This window comes from Podarcis cretensis, assembly GCF_951804945.1.
Source record: "Podarcis cretensis genome assembly, chromosome: 2".
Classification (NCBI taxonomy): Eukaryota; Metazoa; Chordata; class Lepidosauria; order Squamata; family Lacertidae; genus Podarcis; species Podarcis cretensis.
The window spans coordinates 56,797,305-56,823,845 of NC_137171.1; the positions used below are offsets into that span (position 1 = coordinate 56,797,305).

The 26,541-nt window shown below is 41.2% G+C and overlaps 1 protein-coding gene across 1 annotated transcript in view; it reads right to left on the minus strand.

Annotated features, from left to right (window-relative positions):
- Positions 1 to 1,606: 1,606 nt before the first annotated feature.
- Positions 1,607 to 26,541, minus strand: part of PDLIM4 (PDZ and LIM domain 4) — a 64,057-nt gene continuing 39,122 nt past the window's right edge. The window contains exons 4-7 of the mRNA XM_079966568.1: positions 13,243 to 13,421; positions 11,619 to 11,776; positions 6,256 to 6,376; positions 1,607 to 5,418 (exon numbers count right to left, since the gene is read on the minus strand). Of these exons, the coding sequence (XP_079822694.1) occupies positions 5,214 to 5,418; positions 6,256 to 6,376; positions 11,619 to 11,776; positions 13,243 to 13,421 (663 nt within the window). The 3' untranslated portion in view covers positions 1,607 to 5,213. The remainder of the gene's footprint in view (positions 5,419 to 6,255; positions 6,377 to 11,618; positions 11,777 to 13,242; positions 13,422 to 26,541) is intronic.

The following is a 26,541-nucleotide window of genomic DNA, read 5'->3' on the forward strand; positions in this document are numbered from 1 at the left end:
GTTGAATAGGAAACAAAAGGCACTGGTCTGACATGTCAAAAATGTAGGTCTCACATTATATGAGGAAAAAGCTGGTTGCATGAGGCTTGTGACACACTCTGTGACCGAGGTGTAGGTGGATTCATTTGTTTACAATCTTCTACTATTTCCTATTTTCTGTCAAGCAACCATATGATTATTATTACACATGCATTAGATGGGGGCCTTTTAACGCTCATGTTCTCTTGCTGCAAATAGCTGAGTAATGAGAAAATAAGTCCGATGAAAATGAGATATACGATTGGCGTTTGTAGCTTTTAAACAGATAATAAACATATGTAAGAAGGAGAAGGAGAAACAGGGTCTTCATAGTCCGAGCAAACATGGTGAAACATATGGTTGTGTCTTTTTATTGTATGGGACCATGCTGTGAATTCCTGAAAGAAAGAATTGTTTCAAGTGAGAGGAAGGGACTCGAGGTCTGGTGAAAGAGAAGCAGATTTGATTAAAAAGAAAACTTTGCATTTCTGTAAAAGATTATAGCAAGGCATATGGGTGGCAGGGCCTCCCATCAACTCCTGTAAAATCATGTTATTGCCATCATAGGGAGAAGGCCACAAATCGATGTTGCAAAAAGTTTGCCAGAGGCAGTCAATAGGATTCCAGAATTACAACTGAAGGCAAAGTCCTAGCTGTACGAATGAGAGCTTTGATATTATTGTCATGGGTTTGCAGGGGGCAAGGATCACCTAAAGTTCCTGGGTGCCAGACCTTAGATTTAAAATGCATGCTAAACAAGGAAATCACCTGGGGACAAGGGCTATCAATGGACAGTTGACCCTCTGCCTGAGCTCTGGTTAAATAGCAAAGATGGGAGGGAGAGGTTACACAGTAAAAATGCATCCTTTTGAAATGTAGAGGTTGGGGAAGAAGGGGGAGGACTCCATGAGCTGCTGTGAAGGCAGAGCCATCTTGGCAGGCTGGGACAGAGCCATGGATGCCTTGGGAATCCACTGTTGCATTGCTGGGAGAGCAAGCTCCTCTTGAGATGTAATGCTCTGAACTCTCTCTAAAGCAGACCCACGGGTAAATATGGGTACAATAAAGTCTCCGCTGTGCCTTGATTTCCCATTTGAAACACAACCCTGGGTGAGTGCCTAGAACATGGGTAGGCAACCTAAGGCCCGGGGGCTGGATCCGGCCCAATCACCTTCTAAATCTGGCCTGCAGACAGTACGGGAATCAGCGTGTTTTTACATGAGTAGAATGTGCCCTTTTATTTAAAATGCATCTCTGGGTTATTTGTGGGGCATAGGAATTGTTTCTCCCCCCCCCCCTTCAAAATATGGTCTGGCCCCCCTCAAGGTCTGAGGGACAGTGGAGCGGCCCCCTGCTGAAGGTTTGCTGACCCCTGGCCTAGAACCACCTGGAATCTTGCTACCACTCAGCAGAGATTGGGGGGTGGCAAGCAACCTTTGTAACATTAATTTCAATGAATTTTCCCCAATATATTCTAGCTCCTACAATACAAGATTAATGAGCTTACTTTCTAATGGCAATGAGTGAAAGATGGAAGATAAACTTTAAGGACAGGTTTGCTTAGCCATATGAATGATCAGTTACCTCGCAAAGGGAATATACTGTGTATTTGTTATTGAAAAGAAATGTACATAACCAGTATGAAAAATCAGAGGTTCATAAGATGCATTTTCCAGTGCTAGTTAATATAGAAACCCACAAAAAAATAGCTTTGGTCCTTGAGGACCAACAATGTTAATAAACAAAATTACAATGAATGTTCATGACTATCTGAAAGAAACATGTTTCCATTAGCAACCAGTAAATAAAACAGCAACAATATTTTTATGCTATTAATAAATGATAAACATTTATAATTTTTCAGTTCATTTGTACTGATACGGATCCATCATCATCAACAACAACAAAAACCCCTAGACCAGCAAACTTAAACTTCATTGGTGGCAAAGCTACCTTCAATGTGGTTACAAGAATTTCAAGGTAGAATTTCAACCTGACGTTAGATTTGCTCAAACATAATGTGAAAATATTAATGGTTCCAATGCTTAGTAAGTCAATTAGATTAATCGACAAAAATGCTGACCGACTAAAAAGGAATCACCAATTAATGGGTCAAAAGAATTCTAAAAACTGAAAATATTTTTAATAGAAGCACTGTATAACAACTGCAGATGACAAGTTTCACCATACGAGGAGTCCTTTTTGGAAGAAAGAATGACTTCTTTGAAAATTATCCCTGTTGTGGCAGATGTATACATCATCCAAAGGCAATGACGGTATGCTTTTTTAGATCTAATATTTTGCATATACTGTACAACTTTGTGCATATTTAATCAATCAATTAATGAACTGAACCTCATCTGTTTAATTAGCTAAGGTAACTGGGTAGAAAACACAGAACTGTATTCACTGTAAAGAGCAATCTGGATTAACTGACAGCACGCAATTATTTTTTAGCTTGTTGCCACATTTTTTCCTCTTAATTAAGTTATATTATACCTGTTCACACAGAGCAACGTGGATTCACACTTGTTCTACTAGCAATGGTGTTTGTGAAATGGATAAGCAATACTGTTTCTAAGCAAAGTACACATCTTTCCCTTTGGTGTAGGCGTTTATAGTTCCTAAAACAAATGGAACCGTTCTGCACAAAACCTTAATTGCTTATTATTATTATTTTAAATTTATACCTGCAGGCCACATAGTGGAACCCTTGGATAATAATGCTGTGAGTGTTGCCTTTCTCTACCCTGAGTTCTGTTGATGTTCCACTGTCATAAATCTAGTATGGCAAACAGTGAACTCTTCCATCATTCCCATCCTGGGGCGGGGTGGGGGGGCGGGATTTAAGCAGTCCTAGTTGAATTTCTTATATGTCTGTGTTTTGAGAAAAGCCTATGCCCCCTCAAAGAGCCAAACAATATTGCTGATACAAAGCTTGATGGATCATTCTTTATATTTTTGGGTATTGCATGTGCCTAGCACTTAACTAGGAATTGGGCTCATAGCATTACTTGTGCAGAGCCTTCCACTGAACAGAATATGCCAATGGTTTCATTAGAGATTTACATTTCTATGCCACCTTTCCTTCAAGGAGCTCAAGGTGTTCTGCACGGTTTACTCCATTCCCACTTTATCTTCATGACAACCCTGCAAGGTCGGTTAGGCTGAGAGACTGCGACTGTCTCATGGTCACAGAGCAAGCTGCATGGCTGAGTGGGGATTTTAATCCTGGCCTCCCAACTCTGAACCACAACATCATACTGGATCTGCTTCCATAAGGTGACCGTATTGCCTAAGATGTAATGCATTCTGTCTTTTTAAAAAATGGTGTATAAGCTGTTGCCAAAACGCAGTTGAGGCTTAAACATTTAGACATAGAAAGTTTATTCCCCACCCCCCTTTACACTTAGGATTAGCTGTTTGGCTGCCCAGGGCAATCACTGTTTCGGAGAGCACAAGGGCCACTGAGCACTCCACCCTCATTTTCACATCTGGATTGTTTATACTTGAGTTCAGGAGTTGACTTCTGTAAGGTCTCAGTCATATCCTTCTATTCAAAAACTGCAGGGGTTCCCTCCCCCAATAGCTCTGTAATCAGGATTGGTGATGACATAATTCCTCTCAAGAAATGAACAATTTGTGTCTATCATGACAATTTCAAATGTAACAAATGAATAACAAATGTGCAATTGTTGTGCTACACAATGATTGTCTTGAAAGCTCCTAAATGTCTATGATATTTAGGTCTGATGCCTTGCCCTAAGAACAGAATCTGGAATGAATTATTTTTCTTTTCATCCTAGGCTGGATTTAGATGTTCTGCACATAGTGTTGACCAGGTCAACTTCATTGTATCTGAAAGCAGTTTTAAGTAAAGTGTTTATGGCTGGCGTGTAAAGCCCTTTGTTCAAAGTTTTATTTAAAAAAAGGAAAAGAAAGAATAAATGCAGGTGCCTAGATGATTCAGTAACCAAGAATATCTGCAAAAGAAGCCATGCTTTCTCAAAGATGAGAGAGAGAAAACCACATGTACAATATATATGTGAAATCTTTCTTAAGCATTTTTATGCAGGGCACAACAGTGGTTTACACAGTTATAGTTTGGTGCCACAATGGAAATTATATTAGGGTCCCCTTGATCTGGAAAGACCTGAGGAAACTTAACAGGGTCTCCAGCCTGTTCATTACTACCAGTCAACGGGGGACCATCCATTGGGATTCCCAGGATATTTTCTCTGGTATAACAAGAAAGGCAGTATTGGAGCACAAGCCCCAGTGGATAGCTCTAGCTGCTGCTGACAGATATCACCAGAATGATAAATGTTAATGATTAGTCTTACATGTAATAAATAGTATTGTTTGGAAATGGCAACCAGGACATTACTTTTATATATATATATCTGTGTTCTTACGAGTCCTTTACCTGTTCATTCCCACAATTCCTGGTGAAACTCATGCAGCCAGCTTCATATTTAAAATTCTCATTACACGTAGCCTCAGTTTTCTATCACTCTGAAAGCCACAAAGCTATCTTTGTGGCATATCTCTATTACTGACAAAAGTAAATGTGATGCAACGCTTTAAAATGTAAAATGTCAATTCTTAAAGTGCCTTCTTTTCATGGAGCTTTCATGCAGTCTTCTTTATATTTTATAATGAGACAGAGGCTGGATTTAGACACATCAAAGAAGCGTTTCAGTTTAAAAACGTAAATTTAAACAGGGAAAACAGATAGAGAAAAACTGGACTCCACCTCGCCACCTGGTGACACAATGTTATATCGCACATACAACACATATAAATCGCTTTTTCTTTACCAGTTGAGCTGAGTCCAGAATAAAAGAAATACTGGTTTTATATGAAACAGTGTTTTAAAAAGCACCCATATTTACACAGGTTTTGGACTGGGGTATGATGGAAACTATGTGCAGTAAAAAATGAAACAAAACAGACCCAACCAAACAGCAACACAGCAACCCAAAAGCAAGTGTCAAAAGGAGAGAGAAATCCTTTTGAGAGGCCTTTCAGCACTATTCCCTTGAGATCCCAAGTGCAAACCATTTTATCTCTGAAAAGACATTTTACTGAGACTTGAATAATCAGAGTTGATTACAGCCATGCTTTAAAACAGTGCCTGTGCCTGTGGGTGGGTGTGCCACCTCTTGACCTCTCCAGGAAATAAGAGTATCTATTTAGACAAGTTCAACTTTAGCATTGGGATAAACAGCAACCACATCATATCCTTCTGGCGGCTTAACCCTTTCCTTGGCATGCATTTCACAGTACAGCTGTTCCTCAATGAAGAAGTAGCCCCTTTGCTTCAAGTTGAGGCCGCAGTCATCACACATGAAACATTCTGGATGGTAGAGCTTGTCACGGGCTTTCACTATTGTGCCACTGTCGCAGGAAAGAAGATAAGATTAGAATGCAAACATTTCAAACGATTACTATTCATTTCAGGTTTTTATTAGTGGCTTGCCTTTTACGGAAAATGCTGTGTGTGAAGCACTGCCAGACATGTAAGCGAGCAGGACAGTTCTTTCTTGTATGGAGCTTCCATGTGCACTTTGGAGCAACCAAGTGGCTTTGGATCAAGAGGATAACATTTATTGATCTTAAAAACTCTTTGTAACATGCAGCACAAATGCCATGTTACATGTGTATGTCTCTCCCCCACCCCCTTCAAGTAACATTGCCTTACGGAATTACATTATAACAAGATTTTACAGTTAAGCAGGTGGTGTGTTCCTTATTTAGCTTTACCAAAAAGTACCGTACTTTTCCATGTATAAGACGCCCCTATTTTGGGGGACTCAAAATATAGAAAATGGGGGGAGATTGTCCAGAGTTCTTGAGCTTTTTTGGGGGGGAGGATTGCCCAGAGTTGTTGAGCTTCTTATGGGGGTGGGGAATTGCTGAAAATCACTCACCCGCCTGAACAACGCTTCCTATCGCACGCGACGCAAAAAAACACCAAATGTTCAGCTGCTCGCCTCCAGCAGCAGCCAATCAATCCAAGCCCATGTCGCAGCCATCAATCACTCACACAGCCACCGCTAACAATCTCCTGCTCATGGCAGCAACCATTCCCCTGTCCCAACACGGAACTACCCATGTATAAGACAACCCCAATTTTTACACATTAATTCAACGTAAAAAACCCCCCCTTGTCTTATACATGGAAAAGTACAGTATCTTAAACGTCAAGGCTCTTGGGGAGATTCATGTACTTACACAATTCCATTGCCACATCTGGTGCACTCAGGGAGCATCTGTAAGCCAGGCATGGCTCCACCCAATTTGGATACTGGAGATTTAACATGTCTTGGACTCGTCAGCCTGTCATGTTTTTCACCTGCCAAGAATTTAAGACGGCGTTTTTGGAGTTATCTGTTTAAGGGATGTGGAATGTTGCTAACACACAAGCTTCTCAACTGAAGGGGTGATTTATTCTTAAACTCTGACAAAGGATGCACTCCACAGTATCATTACCTGGAAGTAAATTTTCTTGGAATCAGTGAGATTTATTTCTGAGTGAGCATGGTTAGGCTGGGGCTGTAAGTGCTCTGATCCTAGTAGTGTTAGATAAGCAGGCTCCATATGCTAACAACAATACTTGAAAAAATGAAATGATGGAATGACCATAAGAATAATAAAAAGGCATGCAAACATATGAGCTCTGATTTAAATGGATAAACCAGAGATTGACCTTTTAATGGGAAGTATGCCAAGGAAAAAGAATGAGAGCTGGTACCAAAGAGGCACATACATGAAACCATAGAAGAACAAAAGACATTGTCTAACTTAGTAAGATTTTGATATATGCTCAACCCCATGGAAAAAAGCTTAAAACCTTTTGCTGTGCAAGGGGGGGGAAAGCCCAGCAATAACACTGCTAAAGTGCACTTTTACTACTTGAGAGATTTATTTGTTTTATTGAATGTCATGACTCAGGAAGACCTTTAAGAGTCTGTAACAAAAGTAAGGCAGCATGTTAGACGCTGGCTCTTTTCTTGGCCTTCGGTTTTGCTTCATATGTGTTCAAAAACAACCAGAAAAAGGGAAGCAATGAAATCTTTATGTAGAAAGGGGTATGTTGGCAAGCTATTAATGCATCCTGTAATGCTCATGTATATATTCACACAAGTGCGTATATTTGGAAATTCACCGCAGTGCTTTTTTAAAAAAATGAATTTTCACTGGTAGGGAATAAACTCAAAATAGGACACTTACATTAAACTTTCATTTAAAAATGAAATAAGGAAGCAGCACTATGATAGCTGCATTGTAACATTAAATATGGTTTAAAGAAATGTAGCCCTCCAGCTGTTGTTGAACCACAACTCCCTTCATGACTACTAGCCGTGCAGGCTAGGACTGATGGGACTCCAGCATCTGCCACACGATCCCTGCTGCCTCCTTTTTTGAAGTAAATTCACTCAACTAATTTGCTTTAGGTGACTATAGCTTCTTGATACATTTACTGCAAAGGTTCCCAGAAGCTCTAGTCAATGATAAAGGCTTCAAAATGGCAGGCAATTTACAGAGCACTTAGTGAAAATTCTCTCACCAGCTTAGGGAGTGAGGAAGGAGTTTAAAAGTAATGCTGAACTTTGCTGCGTTCATGGCTGTTTTTCTCCTTTGTTTCTGCATGCCCACGCTTCTCACCCCCAAATTTATGTCCCTCAACTTCTCAACTAGGCAGCTACAAAACTCTGTAAAAAGTGATCGAACAACCCCAAACATTCTTTTCTCTGCTTTGTGGTTTGAGGGCTCATCTTTCACGGCTGAGGGGCACCTACCGAGGTAACTGTTATGTTGCCTTACAAATCCTGTCTGATTCCCTGCAGGAAACATTTCTTATTAGAGACACAGTGTGTTGCTGCTCATTAAAAAAAAAAAGAAAAGAAAAGACCCTAGAGCTCCTGGGAGAGAAAAATAACATTCTAAGGAGTTTCTTAACTTCTTTGGGATTGCGCATAGGTACTTCATAAGTGTCTTTGTATCAGAGAGGTTAGACGAATGGAAGATTTAGTTTTAAAGCAACAGAAATGGAAATCCATGTAAGAAAATTGATAAATTAAAACTGAATCATTTAAGTACAAACAATGCATGGGGTGCCATCATTCCAGAAAGCGTCCCTTCCATCATATTTATAAAGCAGATGGAACCCTCTCCCAAGGGAGACTTGGCTGTCCTGCACATTGGTCTCATTCAGGTGTCAGCTAAAAACTCATTTATTTATGCAGACCTTCAGAACATAGTGGCTCTATTTGCCTATTTTATCAATGACTGTTGCATTGCATTTTAATGTGTATTTATAATAATAATAATAATAATAATAATAATAATAATAATAATTTATTATTTATACCCCGCCCATCTGGCAGGGTTTCCCCAGCCACTCTAGGCGGCTTCCAACTGAATATTAATAACAGTACAGCATCAGACATTAAAAACTTCCCTAAAGAGGGCTGCCTTCAGTTGTCTTTTAAAAGTAAAATAGTTGTTTATTACTTTGACATCTGCTGGGAGGGCGTTCCACAGGGCAGGCGCCACTACCGAGAAGGCCCTCTGCCTGGTTCCCTGTAACCTTACCTCTCGCAATGAGGGAACCGCCAGAAGGCCCTCGGCGCTGGATCTCAGTGTCCGGGCTGAACGATGGGGGTGGAGACGCTCCTTCAGGTATACAGGACCGAGGCCGTTTAGGGCTTTAAAGGTCAGCACCAACACTTTGAATTGTGCTCGGAAACGTACTGGGAGCCAATGCAGATCTCTCAGAACCGGTGTTATGTGGTCCAGGCGGCCACTCCCAGTCACTAGCTGCCGCATTCTGGATTAATTGCAGTTTCCGGGTCACCTTCAAAGGTAGCCCCATGTAGAGCACATTGCAGTAGTCCAAGCGGGAGATAACCAGAGCATGCACCACTCTGGCAAGACAGTCCGCGGGCAGGTAGGGTCTTAGCCTGCGTACCAGGTGGAGCTGGTAGACAGCTGCCCTGGACACAGAATTAACCTGTGCCTCCATGGACAGCTGTGAGTCCAAAATGACTCTCAGGCTGCGCACCTGGTCCTTCAGGGGCACAGTTACCCCATTGAGGACCAGGGAATCCCCCACACCCACCCGCCCCCTGTCCCCCAAAAACAGTACTTCTGTCTTGTCAGGATTCAACCTCAATCTGTTAGCCGCCATCCATCCTCCAACAGCCTCCAGGCACTCACACAGGACCTTCACCGCCTTCACTGGTTCTGATTTAAAGGAGAGGTAGAGCTGGGTGTCATCTGCATACTGATGAACACCCAGCCCAAACCCCCTGATGATCTCTCCCAGAGGCTTCATATAGATATTAAAAAGCATGGGGGAGAGGACAGAACCCTGAGGCACCCCACAAGTGAGAGCCCAGGGGTCTGAACACTCATCCCCCACCACCACTTTCTGGACACGGCCCAGGAGAAAGGAGCGGAACCACCGTATAACAGTGCCCCCAGCTCCCAGCCCCTCTAGACGGTCCAGAAGGATCTTATGGTCGATGGTGTCAAAGGCCACTGAGAGATCCAGCAGAACTAGGAAACAGCTCTCACCTTTGTCCCTAGCCCGCCGGAGATCATCAACCAGCGCGACCAAGGCAGTTTCAGTCCCATGGTGAGGCCTGAATCCTGATTGGAAGGGATCCAAATGGTCCGCATCCTCCAGGCGTGCTTGGAGTTGTTTGGCAACCACCCACTCAATCACCTTGCCCAAGAATGGTAAATTTGAGACTGGGCGATAGTTGGCCAAATTGGCTGGGTCTAAAGATTTTTTTTAAAGAAGCGGTTTAATGACCGCCTCTTTCAGCGGGTCTGGGAAGGCTCCCTCACAGAGGGAAGCATTCACCACCCCGCAGAGCCCATCGCCCAGCCCTTCCCGGCTCACTTTTATCAGCCAGGATGGGCAAGGATCAAGGAGACAGGTGGTTGGTTTCACTTGTCCAAGCAGCCTGTCCACATCCTCGGAGGTAACAGATTGGAATTGATCCCATGTAACAGGACTAGACAGAACTCTAGCACTCTCCCGCCCTGGCCCTGCTCCCATGGTGGAGTCTACCTCCTTCTGAATCTGAGCGACTTTATCTGCAAAAAACTTTGCAAAAGCATTACAGGAGATCTTGGGGTCCTTACCAGGCCCCGGTGGTGCAGGTGGTTCCGATAGATTGCGAACCACCTGAAAAAGTCTCCTGCTGCTGTTTTCTGCAGATGCAATGGAGGTGGTGAAGAAGGCCCTCTTCGGCGTCGCCATTGCCACTTGGTAGGCTCGACGTTGAGCTCTAGCCCGTGTCCGGTCTGATTCAGAATGAGTTTTCCGCCACCGGCACTCTAGCCGTCTCAACGATTGTTTCATCACCCTCTGCTCCGGGGAAAACCACGGGGCTGTCTGGGCTCCATGCAATCGGAGAGTGACTTTAACAGTGTTGCATTTGTTGAATTATTGATACTGTTAGTTGCCCTGGGGTTTTTTGTGAGAATTCTTCTCTCTCTCTCTCTCTCTCTCCCTCTCTCATAAAAATTTAAAAATCTTCTTTTTAATCATTTCAGCACAATTTGAAACTGCTTGTAGGACTTGTAAGACATATTAAGAAGTACACTGGCAGTATAGAAAGGGCAACAGAAGAGCAAAGTCTAAATATATGTCTGATCACATTCACCTTTTCTTTCCTTATCTCTCTCCTCCATCCCATTTGCTTTTAGCTGTGCCCCAAACAAAGAGCAGCCATGGAATCTTAGCCACTTAATAGTAGTAGTAGTAGTAGTAGTAGTAGTAGTAGTAGTAAAATATTATTTGTAGCCACCCATCTGGCAGGGTTTCCCCAGCCACTCTGGGTGGCTTACAGCACATAAAAAATGTAAAATATTAGCCATTAAAAATTTCCTGATACAGGGTTGCCTTCATATGTCTTCTAGAAGTCAGATAGTTGTTTATTTCCTAGACATGTGATGTGCGGGTGTTCCACAGAGAGGGTGCCACCACCAAGAAGGTCCTCTGCTTAGTTCCCTGTAACCTCACTTCTCGCAGGGAGGGAACTGCCAGAAGGCCCTCAGACCTGGACCTCAGTGTCCAGGCTGAATGATGGAGGTGCAGACACTCCTTCAGATATACTGGGCTGAGGCCATTTAGGGCTTTAAAGGTCAGCACCAACACTTTGAATTGTGCTCGGAAACGTACTGGGAGCCAGTGAAGATCATTTAGAACCAGTGTTATATGGTCCCGGCAGCCAATCCCAGTCAGCAGTCTAGCTACCACATTCTGGATCAGTTGTAGTTTGTACTTTGACGTCACCTTCAAAGGTAGCCCCACATAGAGCGCATTGCAGTAGTCCGTGAGAGATAACTAGAGCATGCACCACTCTGGCAAGACAGTCCGCGGGCAGGTAGGGTCTCAGCTTGCGTACAAGATGGAGCTGGTAGACAGCTGCCCTGGACAGCTGCCCATGTGCCAGGCTGTGTACCTGGTCCTTCATTGGCACAGTTACTCCTTGTAAGCACCTTTGAAATTTAAAAAAAAGTACGGGGGGGGGGAATATTAAACAATTTTTTTGAAATGAAGATGTTGTGTTCCTTACCATTTTCCCCTGCTTCCAACATGCCTTGCAGATATCGGAAAGATCCTGACTGCTTGGGTTCTGAAACAGGTCTTTCATAATCCTGCAGCATTTTGTACACATCTGAGTCCATGTCAATTCCATTTCTGCTTCTTGGTAGGGACCTCAAAGGGTCAGCACTATTTAAATACAAAATGAAGGTCAAAGGATTGTTGTACACTAGAGAAATAAAATCAGTTCTTTAGGAAAAAAAAGTTAATCCCTTGTGAACTGTGAGGGGTTATTTAAACAAAATTTTCTAGTGCTTCTTGCATCACAAGGTAACAGCACAAGGAAAACAGGTCACCCATAAGCAAACCCTATGCTTATTTTAATGGGGATTTAGTTAACAATGCTTCCTTTTCCTGAACTAGCTTTTTATTAATGTAGAGATCATTGTAGAGACTATGAAGGACAAACTTTGTAGCCATACTCTACTTGCCCCTGTGCAGTGCAGTTTGAGTGACCTGTGAACATACGCACCACAGACAGGCCAGCTGCTGCTATTCATTGTGAATTACTATGCCACACATGGATCTTTTTTTTTTAATGCATTAAATTAAATTACTGAAGAACCTGGAAGCCACCCAACCATTGAAAAATATCTGGCAGTTAGGGCATTATGTGTTTTTTTTGCCAAACGTGGTCTCAAGGGTACTTTTTAAAAAATCTTAGAATACTTCCTTGTAGCACATTTCCTCTTGGATTAGTCCACATTTTCTAAAGTACCCATAATATATATTTATTAAAAAGCCTCAAGATTTAAACAATGCTAAAATACCAGGGGTGGGATTCACGTAACCTCTCCTTCCCCTCCAGGCCCCCTGAAATTGGCTTGTGTGGGTCGGGAGAACTCCCAGAACTGTGTGCAGGGGAGGAGAGGGGGGTCATTCCAATGTATGTGTTCTGCCATCTCTGAACAGCTTCCTGTGCTTATTCTTAAAATGTACAAAGCAGCCTTAGGGCAAATTTGCTTTGAAGGCCCCTAAACATGAGATTTAGCACTTTTATTGGCAATCCTACTTTATGTTGATTCTTTAGTTAATGCATTTGTCTTTCCAGTGTGAATTTCATCTATTTGTACCTATGCAGCCTTTTTAAAAAATGTTTTTAAATTCCATTTTAACAGTATGTTCTAGAAAATTAAACAAGCTGTTTTCTTCCAATGAAATGAGTATGTTTTTGCATGAATGGGTCCCTTCTGTGGCAGTGTTTTGGTCCTAATAATCTGATATATTTATACTGTATAAGCATGTCAGCCTCTTTGTTGCTCCACATGTTTTTCAGTTGAAGCAAATAGCAGCTTTGGGGTGGCTGCATGCAACTTTCACTGAAATAATAGTTGGAGAGAAGGGATTAACCTCCCTCCTGCCCAGTGGCGTAGCGTGGGTTGTCAGCACCCGGGGCAAGGCAAGTAATTTGCGCCCCCTAACCCGTGGATTTGTGCCCCCTAACCCTAACCCCCAGATGTTGCGCCCGGTGCGGCCAGCCCCCCTGCACCCCCCACGCTACGCCACTGCTCCTGCCACAGTGTAGCCCTCTCTCCACCCACAGCAGCTATTCATAAAAATAATCTTCATCACAATGTCTTGTTTGACTCTCAAACCTGTGGGGAGATGTGATATGCAGACTACTCATCTGTGATGGTAAACTGGAATCTGCATTGTTGTTTGTATATAGCCGTGTGGGGTTATTGTACTGCACATTCGATATCTGTTTGCTGTCTGTTGGACTTCCTCCAGGCGAAAATGTCGCTGGTCTTCTATTTGGAACAGGTCCATTATCCTAAACAGTGAAAGAAGCAGAGGTTTTGTAACACTAGTTGTCATTGCCAATATTAAGCAACCTCTTCTGCTAAATGCCACGCCTGTCTGCAACAGTAGTTTGTGCGTAGAGCCTCTCAACTGCTAACAATACTGCTTTAGGATTATGCAGCCTGCTATTGGTAGATAAAGAATATACAGTGAGAAAAGAGGGGGAAATAAATGTTTGTTGCATTTAGTAGCTCTTGTGGAATGACTGCTGCTGTTTTTGTTGAGGTATTGCATTTAGTTAGGCTTTGGCCGCAATACTCAAGTTTTAACAGCAAGTTTGTATCTGAAGAAGTGTCTTGGTCCTTGATTAATGTGAGCAGACCCATGTGGGATTAGCTGAGCTTCATAAACACTGGGAAGCCAACACAAGCCATTGTTGATGTGGGACATTAAGTATGTATATGAGAGACAATTTTATCTTACTATATTTTGAGGAAACATTGTGTTCTTGAACAGTGCTTGCTAGTGCCTGTCAGATTTTATGGGTGGAGTGTAGAGAAATTCTTCAATTCATCACTCCCATCCTAACATACCTCCCCCTTGAATGTCCCAATTCCCTCTCTTCCTTCTACTCCACTCAGTTTCAGAGGCCAGCTCTCCACACCCATCCCTCTGCACCAACTTCTAAGGCCTGTTAATGCATCAAAGGAAAAATACTACAAGCAAAAGATAAACAGCAAAAGGGATAACAGAGTGGGCATCGCTTATGGGTGTTATGGTTGCAATCAGAACTTAGAACACAAACTTAAAAAGTACTTTGTTAACTATAGCTCATTAAACAGAGTGGCTGTGTTTTCAGCCATTCTTGAAAAGTACACAATCAGGACCAGTGCGAGGAGCTGAGATATTGAGGCACTTTGTCAAAGCCCACACCCCAACAGGAACCCACTGCAGACTCCCAGAGCCTCCTGACTCTCCTTCTCTTCCTTGCTGTTGCTACTTGTTGACCTGATCTCTCCCAGTGTAAGCGGTGAAAAGCAGGAGGAGGAGCCAGCCTTAGGCTTCCCCTTTTCACCAGAGCAGTGCTGCTGACTGGGGTCAGAGGGAGAGGGAATGTTGGGCAATGGTGGTGACAAAGGCAAAGAGGTGGCTTTACTCATGTTAGGGGTGGTGGTGGTCACTGATAGCATCATGCCCAAAGGAGCCCAACACTGCACAATAATAGAACAGACATGGTTACAGAAAACTGCTGAATTATTATTATTTTTACATCTGATGTACATACAGCATTTCCTCACATTAAAACTAATCTGACAAACCTCCATACCTTCAGGTGGAATAAAGAAACCCCACAATTGATCCTCATCCATTTTTACATTTTCATTTGCCTCCCAACCACACAGCTTTTTCTTTCAATGAGATATTACTTTTTTAAAAACCTTGCAATGACATTAAACTAAAATAAATTGTGTTGTAAATAATCCAGAGAGTCACATTCTCTGTGGTTAACTTTAATTCTAGGCATTTTGTAAACCACCTAGTATTAAACAAAATGAGTTCTGAATCCACACTGAACAACTACAAAACTATAATTATTGCCTCTATTTTTTTCCAGATGGCATAAAACTTCACTGATATGCATAAGGATGCTAAGATCAGTGCTTTTTTTCCTGGGGGACGCAGGGGGTACACATACCCCTAAACATTTCTGAATCTTTGTACTTTTGTCCATTTACTGTATTTATTTTCCCTGATTTGAACTATAAAATGGTGATTTTCTTGAGTCAAAATGAACATACCCCTAAACATTTTTTTTAGAAAAAAAGCACTGGCTAAGATTATTTTGGAGTTTTGCTCAAATATGCTATACTGTGCAAATTAAAAAAACATTTATCTGTAAAGAAATACCAGGTCTTTTTATACACCTTCACAAGGGATGACTTCACCAGTTGTAGGCTTTTTTTGTGGCCAGACAACAGCAAATCAGGATCATTTGAACATGAAAAACAACCTTTTAAACTTTGTGTCACTTCCAATCCCAGAGTCCTACTATAAATAGCAATGGAGCATTTCATCTCAGCAGGTATGGTTAGCAATTTCACATAATTCCTTATTTCAGGACTGAGGCACCTGTGGCCTTACAGATGTTGTGGGACTCGAAATTCTATCAGCTCCACCCAGTGGTCATGGATGATGGGAGTGATCATTCAACATCTGGAAGGCCACTGGTTCCCCTGCCCTATTTGATGCCTCAAAATATCTATTCTCTCTTGTAAAAGTAGCACAGTGTGGTATCACACAATTCCTCTGTTTCTTGAAGTGTACCCTGCTCTTTGCGAAACTATGAAAAAGGAAGCATACCGTAAAAGAGATTAGAAACACCTTTCTTGTCCATTGGTTTGGGGCTCAGCTGAAAGAGCTTTGTCTGCCACAGAGACCTTCAGGACCAACAGCAGCAAGCAAAGGGAATTATTATCATTGCCACCTCTTTAAATAAGTTATTTAAAGACAATGTGCAGTTTGTGAAGTCACAAACCACTGGATACATAAGTTTGTATGGTTTAATGATTTGTTATTATGTTTATTGATCTTATGTGAGCCTCTCTGGGAGCCTTGTTGGCTGAAGAGCAGGATTTATTATTTTCAGATTAATAAATTAATTTTGTTCCCACTACCAAATAGCCATCATAAGCAATCACATAAAAGATCTTAGTTTTACTACTACTGTTTGCTCAACAGTACTAACTTTGTAGAAAGGTGGTGGGAAAAGCAACTATGAGAACTGGTTTATGAGAAGTGATATGATTTCATATTTATCTGCCAGACTTGGAGCTATTGGTTTCAATGTCAACTTTTGTCCCTTCCATTGGAAGTGTCCAGTTTCTTCATATTTTCTCCCCCATGTGTTCCAGCTTCCAAACCCATTGAGATTTTCCCACTCCCTGTGGCTCTCTTTCAACTTAACTTTGTCTGCATATATTTCCTGTTCTTTGCCCCTGTAATATAGCAGAGGAACAGGGAAGGCAAATGGAAAGAGGCAGAAAATATGGCTTTTGGTCATGCCTAAATACAAAGCTTTGTACAAGAAAGACCAACTAAAAAATCTATGTTTTTAAAATGTTTGGGATATCACGTTTGGTACATGGCAATTTGCCTAGGAGTCTAGACTGGTTAGCCCTTACCCCTCATTATATTGGTTACCAAAGTAGACTTCATGAGTCTCTTTTATGATTCATTTTGTCTTCACTGACCATTATAAACTAGATTTATTCCCCCAGAAGAAAACCTTTCTTATGTTTTATCGTATTTCCTGCTGAGTCATGTCAACTAGTACGCAGCACTTTTATAACTGTAATAGCTTTGCCAGATACTTGGCTTCTCAAGTGAAAGTTAACATTTCTTGACTACACAGCCAAAATTCAGCATCTTTGTTTCAAGTTTTTCTTTGCCATCATCATAAGCAAAAACCCTTTTGGTGAGAGTCCCTGATAATCCAAGGTTTGGGATTAATTTAACTTTAAAATAAATTTATTTAATTGTATTAGTATTAGTAAGTTGTTTTTAATTGTTTTCAATGCTGTCACCCACCCTGGGACCTTAACGGTGAAGGGTGGGCAATAAATAAATAGCAGGCACCTGATAATAAGAAAACAATGGCTTTCAAAATATCCAGGGAACCATGTTTCAGAAATGGGATGCCCTGCAGGTTTTCTTATCCATGCCTTTTGCCTATTCTCCTTCCTGACTTCCTTCTTGGATTGTGGTCCCTTTGCCCCCTTCCTATGAAGTAGCTGCAACATATTGAGATGTATTTTTCTCTTGCTTTCAAAGTTTAAAATTACAGACATTTCCTCAGTCTGGAGACTAACTGATCTGACCTGCATAAAAATTTCTGGTGCATTTTCCTTTTCCCTTTCCTTTAAAAAAGAAAAAAAAACTTTTTTAAAAAAGGAGTTTGTGCCTTGATTTATTTTGTTTTTATGCTTTTGAGAAGAAACTTAGCAATGCCATTCTTCAAATTAAAATTAATCTTTTTGCACACAGAAAGGTCAACCCACCACACCCAGCTAGAGAAATGTGTGTGTTTGTCACACACAGGAGTGCTGAGGAGCTCAGGCAATACACTTTCCAGGAACAATAATACAGTGGTACCTTGGGTTAAGTACTTAATTCGTTCCGGAGGTCCCTTCTTAACCTGAAGCACCACTTTAGCTAATGGGGCCTCCCGCTGCTGCTGCGCCGCTGCCGCGTGACCTCTGTTCTCATCCTGAAGCAAAGTTCTTAACCCAAGGTACTATTTCTGGGTTAGAGGAGTCTGTAACCTGAAGCGTATCTAACCTGAAGCATATGGAACCCGAGGTACCACTGTACTTGAGCAGTACCTTACATATGTATTACTGCTGTGGTAAAAGCAAGCTATAGTCAGGAGATCTACTAAGGCCTTGTTCACATTTAACCTCAAAAGGGATGGACATCTTATAACACACACTTATTTAATGAAGCTACTGAATGCTTCGTTCACACATGGGAACTGTTCCTCTTAAAACTATTAATATGTCACGGTATTGGATCCAAGTTGCCATGCCTCTGACCTGGTGGAGCTGTTGCTGAATGCCAAGCCTGTCTGCAATAAATCAAAATTCATTCAAAAAATTTTAATGATAAAGAGGTGGACTTGGTGTTCCACACAAAGACCTGGGCTAATGGGGAAGTTAATCTGACCTCCACTGTTGCCCTTGGGGTATTCATTACAGCATCAGCATGGCCCAGAGGGCTGGGGCAGGGAAAGAGTTGTGGCTGTCCATAAGCATTTGATCACCTTTTCTAGGAGGCACGTTTGCCTTGGATATGGGTCAGAGGTTCTGTGCCTCTGGTTAATACCATCTTTAAATGACACCAGAGGACCTGTGACCTGCCAGAAGTTCTTCTCTGCAATTGGGTCCCACCCAGTTGGGGAAAGGCTGGCACCCAATTTCTCCACCTGTCAGTGTCATCTGAAAATCTTCCTCTCCCGTCAGACATATGAAGTGGAAAGTCTGCACTGGGACAAATGTGTGAGATACTGGCAGTTTTATCTCTCTATGAATGAATGAAAATAAAATGGTAGTTATCCGTACTAAAAGGTAAACTTACTGCAGAATCAAGACTTAGAAGTTGTGGTTTCAAATGCAATGTTCCTGAAGTAGTGAAGTTTCCCGTATGAATGCAACAAGCAATTGTTATTTCATAGTGTTTCAAATGAATTAAATGAACACCACTAGCTCTCATGATTCATCACTAGACAGCTCTAGGCTAACCCTTTACATATCATTTTTGTCTCCCCATTGTTTGAAAAACAGTCACATACTTCTTTACCTCCGAAGGTATAAACTATTCTGTGTAGGAAGACAAAGACACTGAGAATGTTTATAGGAAAATAGATTCCTCCACATCAGCTTATGGGTAGATTGTGCCAGTTTCCCAAACTAACTGTTCCAGAGCAACCAAAACATTTTTTTTTTAAAGAAATCAATTTTACCACTGCTGTTTACAGCTCAAGTCCCACATATTGTATAGTCATTGTTTTCTCCTTAAGCAACATTTAAACTTGTTCACAGTTTTCTTTTTTAAGATGCATGCTGTGATTTATTACTCACTCACCATATAAGTTTGCATTCGGGTGATAAATCCTGTGTATCCTGGAGGTGTTTCGTTTTTTAAAAAAAGTTTTGTTAAAAGTTATAGAAAGCAGAGACTACCAAAAATGTGCATCTACTGTTTTTGGCTGTGCACGAAGTACAATGGTACCTTGGGTTACATACGCTTCAGGTTACATACGCTTCAGGTTACAGACTCCGCTAACCCAGAAATAGTACCTCGGGTTAAGAACTTTGCTTCAGGATGAGAACAGAAGTCGCGCGGCAGCGGCACAGCAGCAGCGGGAGGCCCCATTAGCTAAAGTGGTGCTTCAGGTTAAGAACCGACCTCTGGAACGAATTAAGTACGTAACCAGAGGTACCACTGTATATGCATTTTATAGTAATAGCAACACTAGCAGCAAGCAGGTACTGTACTTGTATCACAGGCTGACCTAAGTGCTGTCTCTGGAGTGGTACTGTATTGCCTGGTGCATTCAAAGCTACTGGATTTCCTTCCAATAAATCCATTCATTAAGGTCTATGTTCTGCACATTTTACACATGTTCAGCAGCATCTTACTTGAAACTGTGGTAGGCTTCCAAAAAGGGGGGGGGGAGGCTCATGATTACTTGGCCTCATTTCTGTTTGAACTGAAAAAGGCTTTGGGTGTATACATGCAATTTCCTTTCCTACTCGAGTTAGTGAGGTCATCCGACATCATATTACAAAAACCTTCAGGAAAGAAAGAAAACAATGAATCAATTGTTTTCACTCAATCAACTTTAATGCAGGGGATGTTTCAAAAGATTCAAAAATATGGGTGAATGCAAGAAGCCTCTTCTTTGTGGCTTTGAGCAGCAATTCTATGCTCACTTACATTTAGTTGGACTTAGGCCATTTCCAGACAGTCACTATTTGTGGGTACGATTCAATTGCATACCAGCAAATTTAGGATGCACCACTAAAGTGAATTTGGTGCTTTTGCACAACGAACGAATTAAAAACAAACAAACCGAAAAGGGACAGGAAGCTGTACTGGAATGTATGGGATAGCAACAATGTCAAGCAATGTCCAGTAACCTCCCTGCAAACAAATTAGAATGAATGTTCAACAAACAGTAATGCTGTATAAACTGTACACAAAGTTTTGTGTAAACGAGTCAGAATTAATGTTCAATTATTTGAAAAGGCTATTCATTCTGTGTTGACATGCATAGGATTGAGCTACACCAGTAAAACCTTTAATTCTGCAGAAGTAATTTGCGAGTGAAAGAGAATATATTAAATATATATGTGTATTTATATTGCATATAAACAAATAAATAGATCAAGACTACTTCTTAGTAGTCTTTCAGCAGCAGTTTCTGCAGGTGTATATAACGTCAACTGAAATGCCATTCATTGTGTTGATTACTCGTTAAAAGGTCAGCTGAATCAAACCAGTTTAGCTAGTAAATGTAAGAGCAAACAAAGGCTTTGGAAGCTTCCTTCAGTAATCTAGCACATATGAGATGAGTTAACCACATATAAAAGGCAAATCAGATTATACAGGAGGTGGCTCGGAATTCTGCTCTGTTCAGTGTTTATAGTCATGGAATCTCCCTCCTCTCTCAACTCCCCACCCCAACAAGAAGAAACACACCCTCTGAAAAGCACACAGATCCAGCCCAGATGGCAATTCTGGAGAGTCAGTCTCTCATTCTGTGTGGTATCTCGTGTGCAGACATTCACAAAAAGAACAACTATAAGGGCAGCTGTGTCTCTCATAATTTTTAGAATCTAAAGCTTGAATAATGTGTATTCAAAATGTGTTTTTGCAGATGATCAATGGAAAAATCAAATAACCAGAAAGGAACTTTGGCTCTAGTAGCAGCATTTAGTCTCAAGAATTTTATTTGTTAACATAAAGCTTTCTCAAATGGTGGCTCAAAAAAAATAAAAATAAAAATACCTCATTTCTGAAGCAAATGGAAAGTCTCAAATGAAGAGACAAATAGTGTTGCTGTACAAGTGCTCAGAAAGGTCTTATTTTATTTTTCAGAGTGATGCCGTATTTTTATGTTCTGAATTTTAAAATTAGCCGCAGACACAGTTTAACTTTCCAATTCTATTGTACTATTTTGTAAGTATTCAATGTCAGCACTCTGCTTAGGTGCCTAGTGCTGCTCCCTCATAGCATCTTCATATTCATCCATTTCAGCAGAAGGAATAGGCCAAGTAATAGAGAAATATACCAAAATAATTAAATGGGACAGGAGAGGGTTAAAATGTCCAATGAGAGAATATAATCTGGCTCTTATTACATTCTGAAACACATATCCAAGAGGAATGTGTGTTTGGCTTTTTATTAGAATATTTAAGGTTTTACAATGACCTCTGACCTAGTTGAATGAATGAAGCAAATATATATTTAATAATCCCTATGATTCCTAATTAACATATGAAATCCAATCTTTAAGCAAAGCATTTGTACCAAGCGGAGCAGTTTTAATATTAATATTTGGGTCCCATAATTGGGGGGGGGGGCGTCATCAGCAAGGAATTTGGAAAAGGAGTAGAAAAGTATTCTCTCATACACATTTTGGGAATGGAGTATTTGTCATGTTTTATAGACTTATTTATGTGGAATCAACACAAATATAAAACATATTAAGGTTTAAAAATATCTGACATCGAGAGCCTGAGACTGAAAGACTGTCTGCCTAGGGGGAATCCTGCTGGATTCAAAATTTCAAAAGATCTTAAGTCTGGGATTTGCATTTGAAATCCTTTTCTTGGCAATCAGAGCTACTCTGTCTTCCTAGTTAAATTAACAATGAGATGTGGAGGGTGCCAGCATTGTATCTCACCATGTTCATGAACTATTTCGGTGCTATTTGGCATGTGTTCTCCTTGCTTGGAAGGCTTTTTAATCAGATAACTTTTTCTAAAATATTTGGAATAAGTAGCACTTTGCTTTTTTGCCCTCCTAAATCTCTATCAGTACACATATAGCTAGCAGATGGGATAGTCTTTTGAAGGTCTTGTCTGTTACTTCTTTCATAGAGCTTACACTTCCCTGCTACCCGCCCCCCACCCGCCCCCTTGTTTGGCAGGTCAAGCCATCCTCAATGGGACTAGGGGTCATTGGATTGGAAGAACTTAACCTGGGGCCCAGCTGGTTCCTGCCTGTCAGGGCAGAAGATGTGGTTTGGGGTTGGGGGTGGTTGTTTTCCATCCATTTTTGCTGCACCAGCTCATGTGTCACGTCCCTCAGGATCCTGCATGTCCAAAGCTTCCAGTGCCCTCCAAAGTCCCATTCTGGGCTTTCTGCTATCTGCCACTGGTGGGAGGACCTTTGGCAGTCGCTTGCTTGGGTGGAGATGAGATCTGATGAGGATCCAAACTTAGCTACTTGGTGGTGTGACTATACCATTGTAGACCTTGCACAAATGGTGTGCACATTCCATTCTTTTTGCCCACTGACCCACCTGCATTCTTGCTTTAAGCATCGGCCTCCATTTTACCTTCCCTTGAGTTCCCTGTCAGATATAACTCATCCTGCGGCCATGTTGCTAACGTGTGTCTTAAGCAGACATTATACCAAGGCTGGAGAACCTCCAAACTTAGTCTGCTTGGCCGACCCATTTTGCCAGCAAGGCCATGTTTGGCAAACCATGCGTGTTCACCATACAGGCTTCAAAGGAACATGCAGGACCTCCTGATCATAAATTGAGCACACAGTTGTTTCTTTGCTGTAGCAAGACATGTTCCCACCACCCATCAGCCAATGGGCAGTGCTTGGAAACTGCTTCTCCCTCCCAGGGTTGCTCCTTCAACCTCTGGTTTTGAGCAATTTTGAATAGCGGTACTTGAAATCAGCTCCAAAACCCTAGCTCATAAAGACTTAGTGCAATTTAATTCTCCTGCAGGGAATTAACTGTGTATATTCTGTTCAGGAAAAATAAATCCTTATAAGAGACAAAACTTGGGAAAGGAAACTAGGATGATGTGAGCAGGGACTGAAATGATATACACTCCCCCATGCTTCTGCACTGATGAATTGAAACCTTACAAGCTTTCCCTCAGGCACACACAAAACGCAAAATGCCCCCAAATTGTAGCAATGTTTGATTCCTAAAACAGAAAAGAAAAAGTAACCAAGAGAAAAGCCATTTCTATACGGTTTAGAGAACTTTTTCTTCTTGCCTTTTGAAATAAATGTGCTTCAGCTGTAGGATTTTTCAAAAGGAAATAAATCCAAAACAGCTGAAATGTAAATAGGTAAAAAGCAACTGTACCCAGAAGGCAAAGCTTAAACTGAGTTGTTCTAAAACTTAATCTTCTAATAAGGAGACTGTTCTGAAGTCTTGGATTTCTCTCTACATCAGGGGTAGGGAACCTGTGGCCCTCCAAATGCTGCTGGACTACAATCACCCTGACCTTTGCCCATAGCAGCTAGGGCTGTTGGGAGTTAGAATCCAACATTCAGATTCTTATTGTTTATGTTCAAGCAGGATCAGTGTAATATCATTTTCCTTTACCCTATCATACTTCTTTACTATATGCTACTGTGCATATTCAAGTGCAATGTAACAAATGCAGTGATACAAAATGAAGCTTGGCTTCCTTTTCCCACCTATACTTCCTATCAGACTTCAATATTCTATTCTAAAGGTAATGATAGCCATAAACTTTAAAAGAGGATTAAATCAATTCATGGAGGATGAGGCTCATAGCTGTCAACGTTTCCCTTTTTTAAAGGGAAATTCCCTTATTCTGAATAGGATTCCTCGCAAGAAAAGGGAAAAGTTGACAGCTATTGAGGCATCTGATCAAGGCCTGTATATTAAAATGAGCTTAAAGATATATTTGCAAATGTTTGTAGGTTTCATGCCAGGCAGAAACCAGCTGGCTAAGTACTTTGGCAGTTGTTTGTCTTCCTGCTCTCCTGAACAAGGGCCCCCCTGATTTATAGCAGTAGCAGGAGACAAGTTTCTCAAAGTTGTAAAAGGGAATTACAGGCTGGGAGCAAAGGTTATACTGACCCTACATATTACAGAATACAATCAAGCTGCAAAAACACTAATTAAGAGTTGGTAAATAGTAAGATTTATTGTTTAACAGAAAAGGTTTAAGGTATACTGAGAGAGTTAAAGGGCAATAATTTTTGGGAAGAGCTAATGGGAAAAGCAGCTGGCTGGGAAAGGGGGGGTATAAACTGAAGAGGCTTCTTTTGAAGCTGTTTTTTACTGAGTTCCTTTTTACTTTGCAAAGGCCTTTTCTTCTAAAAAGCTATCTATGTTATGTATGAGATTTGTTGGCTTAATGTAATTATGCAAAGGATTTAGAAAGTAAGAAATGTTAGATTCTTATGTTAGATTCTTGTTTCATTGATGGTGTGTGAGAATGTGAACCCAAGATCTCTGTTTAGATAGAATTTAATACCACGAGCCATTTGTTTTATCCATTTGTTTTGGAATGCAGGGGCAAAAGGGGCAAAAGGTGATCTGGTAATTAAGGTGCCTCGTCGAGGCAAATGTAAGATATATGGCTACTTGTCTGCCATTTATGGATAGAAGGAAATATAGCTCTTTGCCTCCCATAAAAGGTAATAGGAAATGGGTGTATCTTTTATGATTGGTTCTAGCAAACAGCCAATAGGAATTTCAACCAGGCTGATTGGACAGAGGCAGCCAAAGGAGGAACAAGGGGGCTGGGCTGAGGAAATATAAGTGCTGGCCATCAGGGCTGGAAGGGGCAGAGCTTTGGTAACCATATACCACGGTGCCTATCATTTATTTGTCTGACAAATAAATTATTATTTTAATTTCTCTATTGCTGCGTTGAATATTTCATTCCAGCTAAGCGTTAACCACAAGCAGGGTGCTACACTATGATGAGGCTATCTATGGTTATTAGTCATGGTGGCGGTGCACTGTCACCAGTAGTAGAAGCAGTGTGCTTCTGAATACCAGCTGGTAGCAAACACAGGTCGGGAGAGAAACAAAAATTTAATGGCCTGGCCATCAGTGAACATTACTCCATCAGAATTGTTTAGCTGTTCCCAGCCTAATGAATTCTGAAAAGAAAAAGAAAATTGATGGCCTGAACATCAGAAAAGGTTCCGTTTGACAGGGTATAGGAGGAAAAAAATGTTCACAGACCATCTGAAAATATTACTGCTAAAATAAGCTGATGGGGTTAGGAAGAATGCTGTTATACCAGCCCTGCCATTAGGCAGAGGGAGGCAACCAATTTTTCATGAAAGGGCTACTTATTTTATTTATTATTATTGTGCTTCTGCTGCCAGGGAAAGGAAAAAAAAACACTCCTAGGATGTTTAGCCTCCGGTGTTAAAATAACCTGATTTGCCTTGGCAACTCTGCACCTTGAGTTTTGTGGGGGTAGGAAGCAATTTACCGATCTGCCTCAGGCAGCAAAATGTATTGGGCTATTGGGGGTGGGGGGACATGGAAAACTGAACTGCTCCAGATATATCCACATCAAAACATTCATAGCTGAAAGAGCTTCAAAATACATTTATAGGACCTTGAACAGCAAAACCAGATGCATCAGGCTTACATTTTGTAATAAGAATATATAAACAGAGTGAGTTAAGTCCTGGCTGAAGAATTTGATCTGGGATGCTGGGATTTCCCTGTTTAGGCTGGTGTGAAAGTTATGAAATACATATTTCAATGATCTGTGGTTTCACCCATGAAACTGAAATCTGCAATGCAATCCTTATGTCAGTTGTTCAGCAGCTTGATTATAACAAAAGTGGTTTCTGCATACTTGCATGTTAGCAGAATATTAGCAGGTCAAGTAAAAGTTTGAGAGGAAGCTGTGTCAGGAGATCAGTCTTCATATACATCATGAAAGTGGAAGCATAATGAAACTAGCTAATCTCAATCCCCCCCCCAAAAAAAGATGCTGTGCTTTACATAAATAAGGACTGTCTTCACTTTTCCTTAAGTCTAGATACTGCCTGTTCTGATAATTACATTCACTATGTGATGGTCAGGGAACAGTTCAAGCCATGCTGATTTCATCCTTGTTCAGCTTATGGCATGGCAGCCACATGCACTCTGCTGCCCTGCATGGAACGGAGCATGAGTTGGCCCTCGGCCTGCCAGCACAAGCGTAATGAAATGTGTGTGGTGGCATGACAAAAGCTGGTCTGGATTGAATTCAGCATCTTGCAAACACATGTATGCAATTGTCTTGTCATGGGTAGGTGAAACTGGAATTCCACTGGTGCTGAGCTCCCCCTCCCCATCATTTCCATATGCTGAAATGGTCGTGGCAACACAGTATGCCCATATATTTTCAATAACTTTGAAGCTGCTACAATGTATGAAACATCTGGGTGGGAATTGTGTGTGATAAATCAGTCTTATTTTGAATGCACTTTCTGGTAGAAAAATAATTATTCACAAGAGTTGCCTGCACCTTTCATGCAACTTTTGTAAACATTTTTGGCTGCCATACTTGATAGGAACTAATACAACCAAGGAAACTAATACTTTGGAAACAAAGAACCAAATAGTG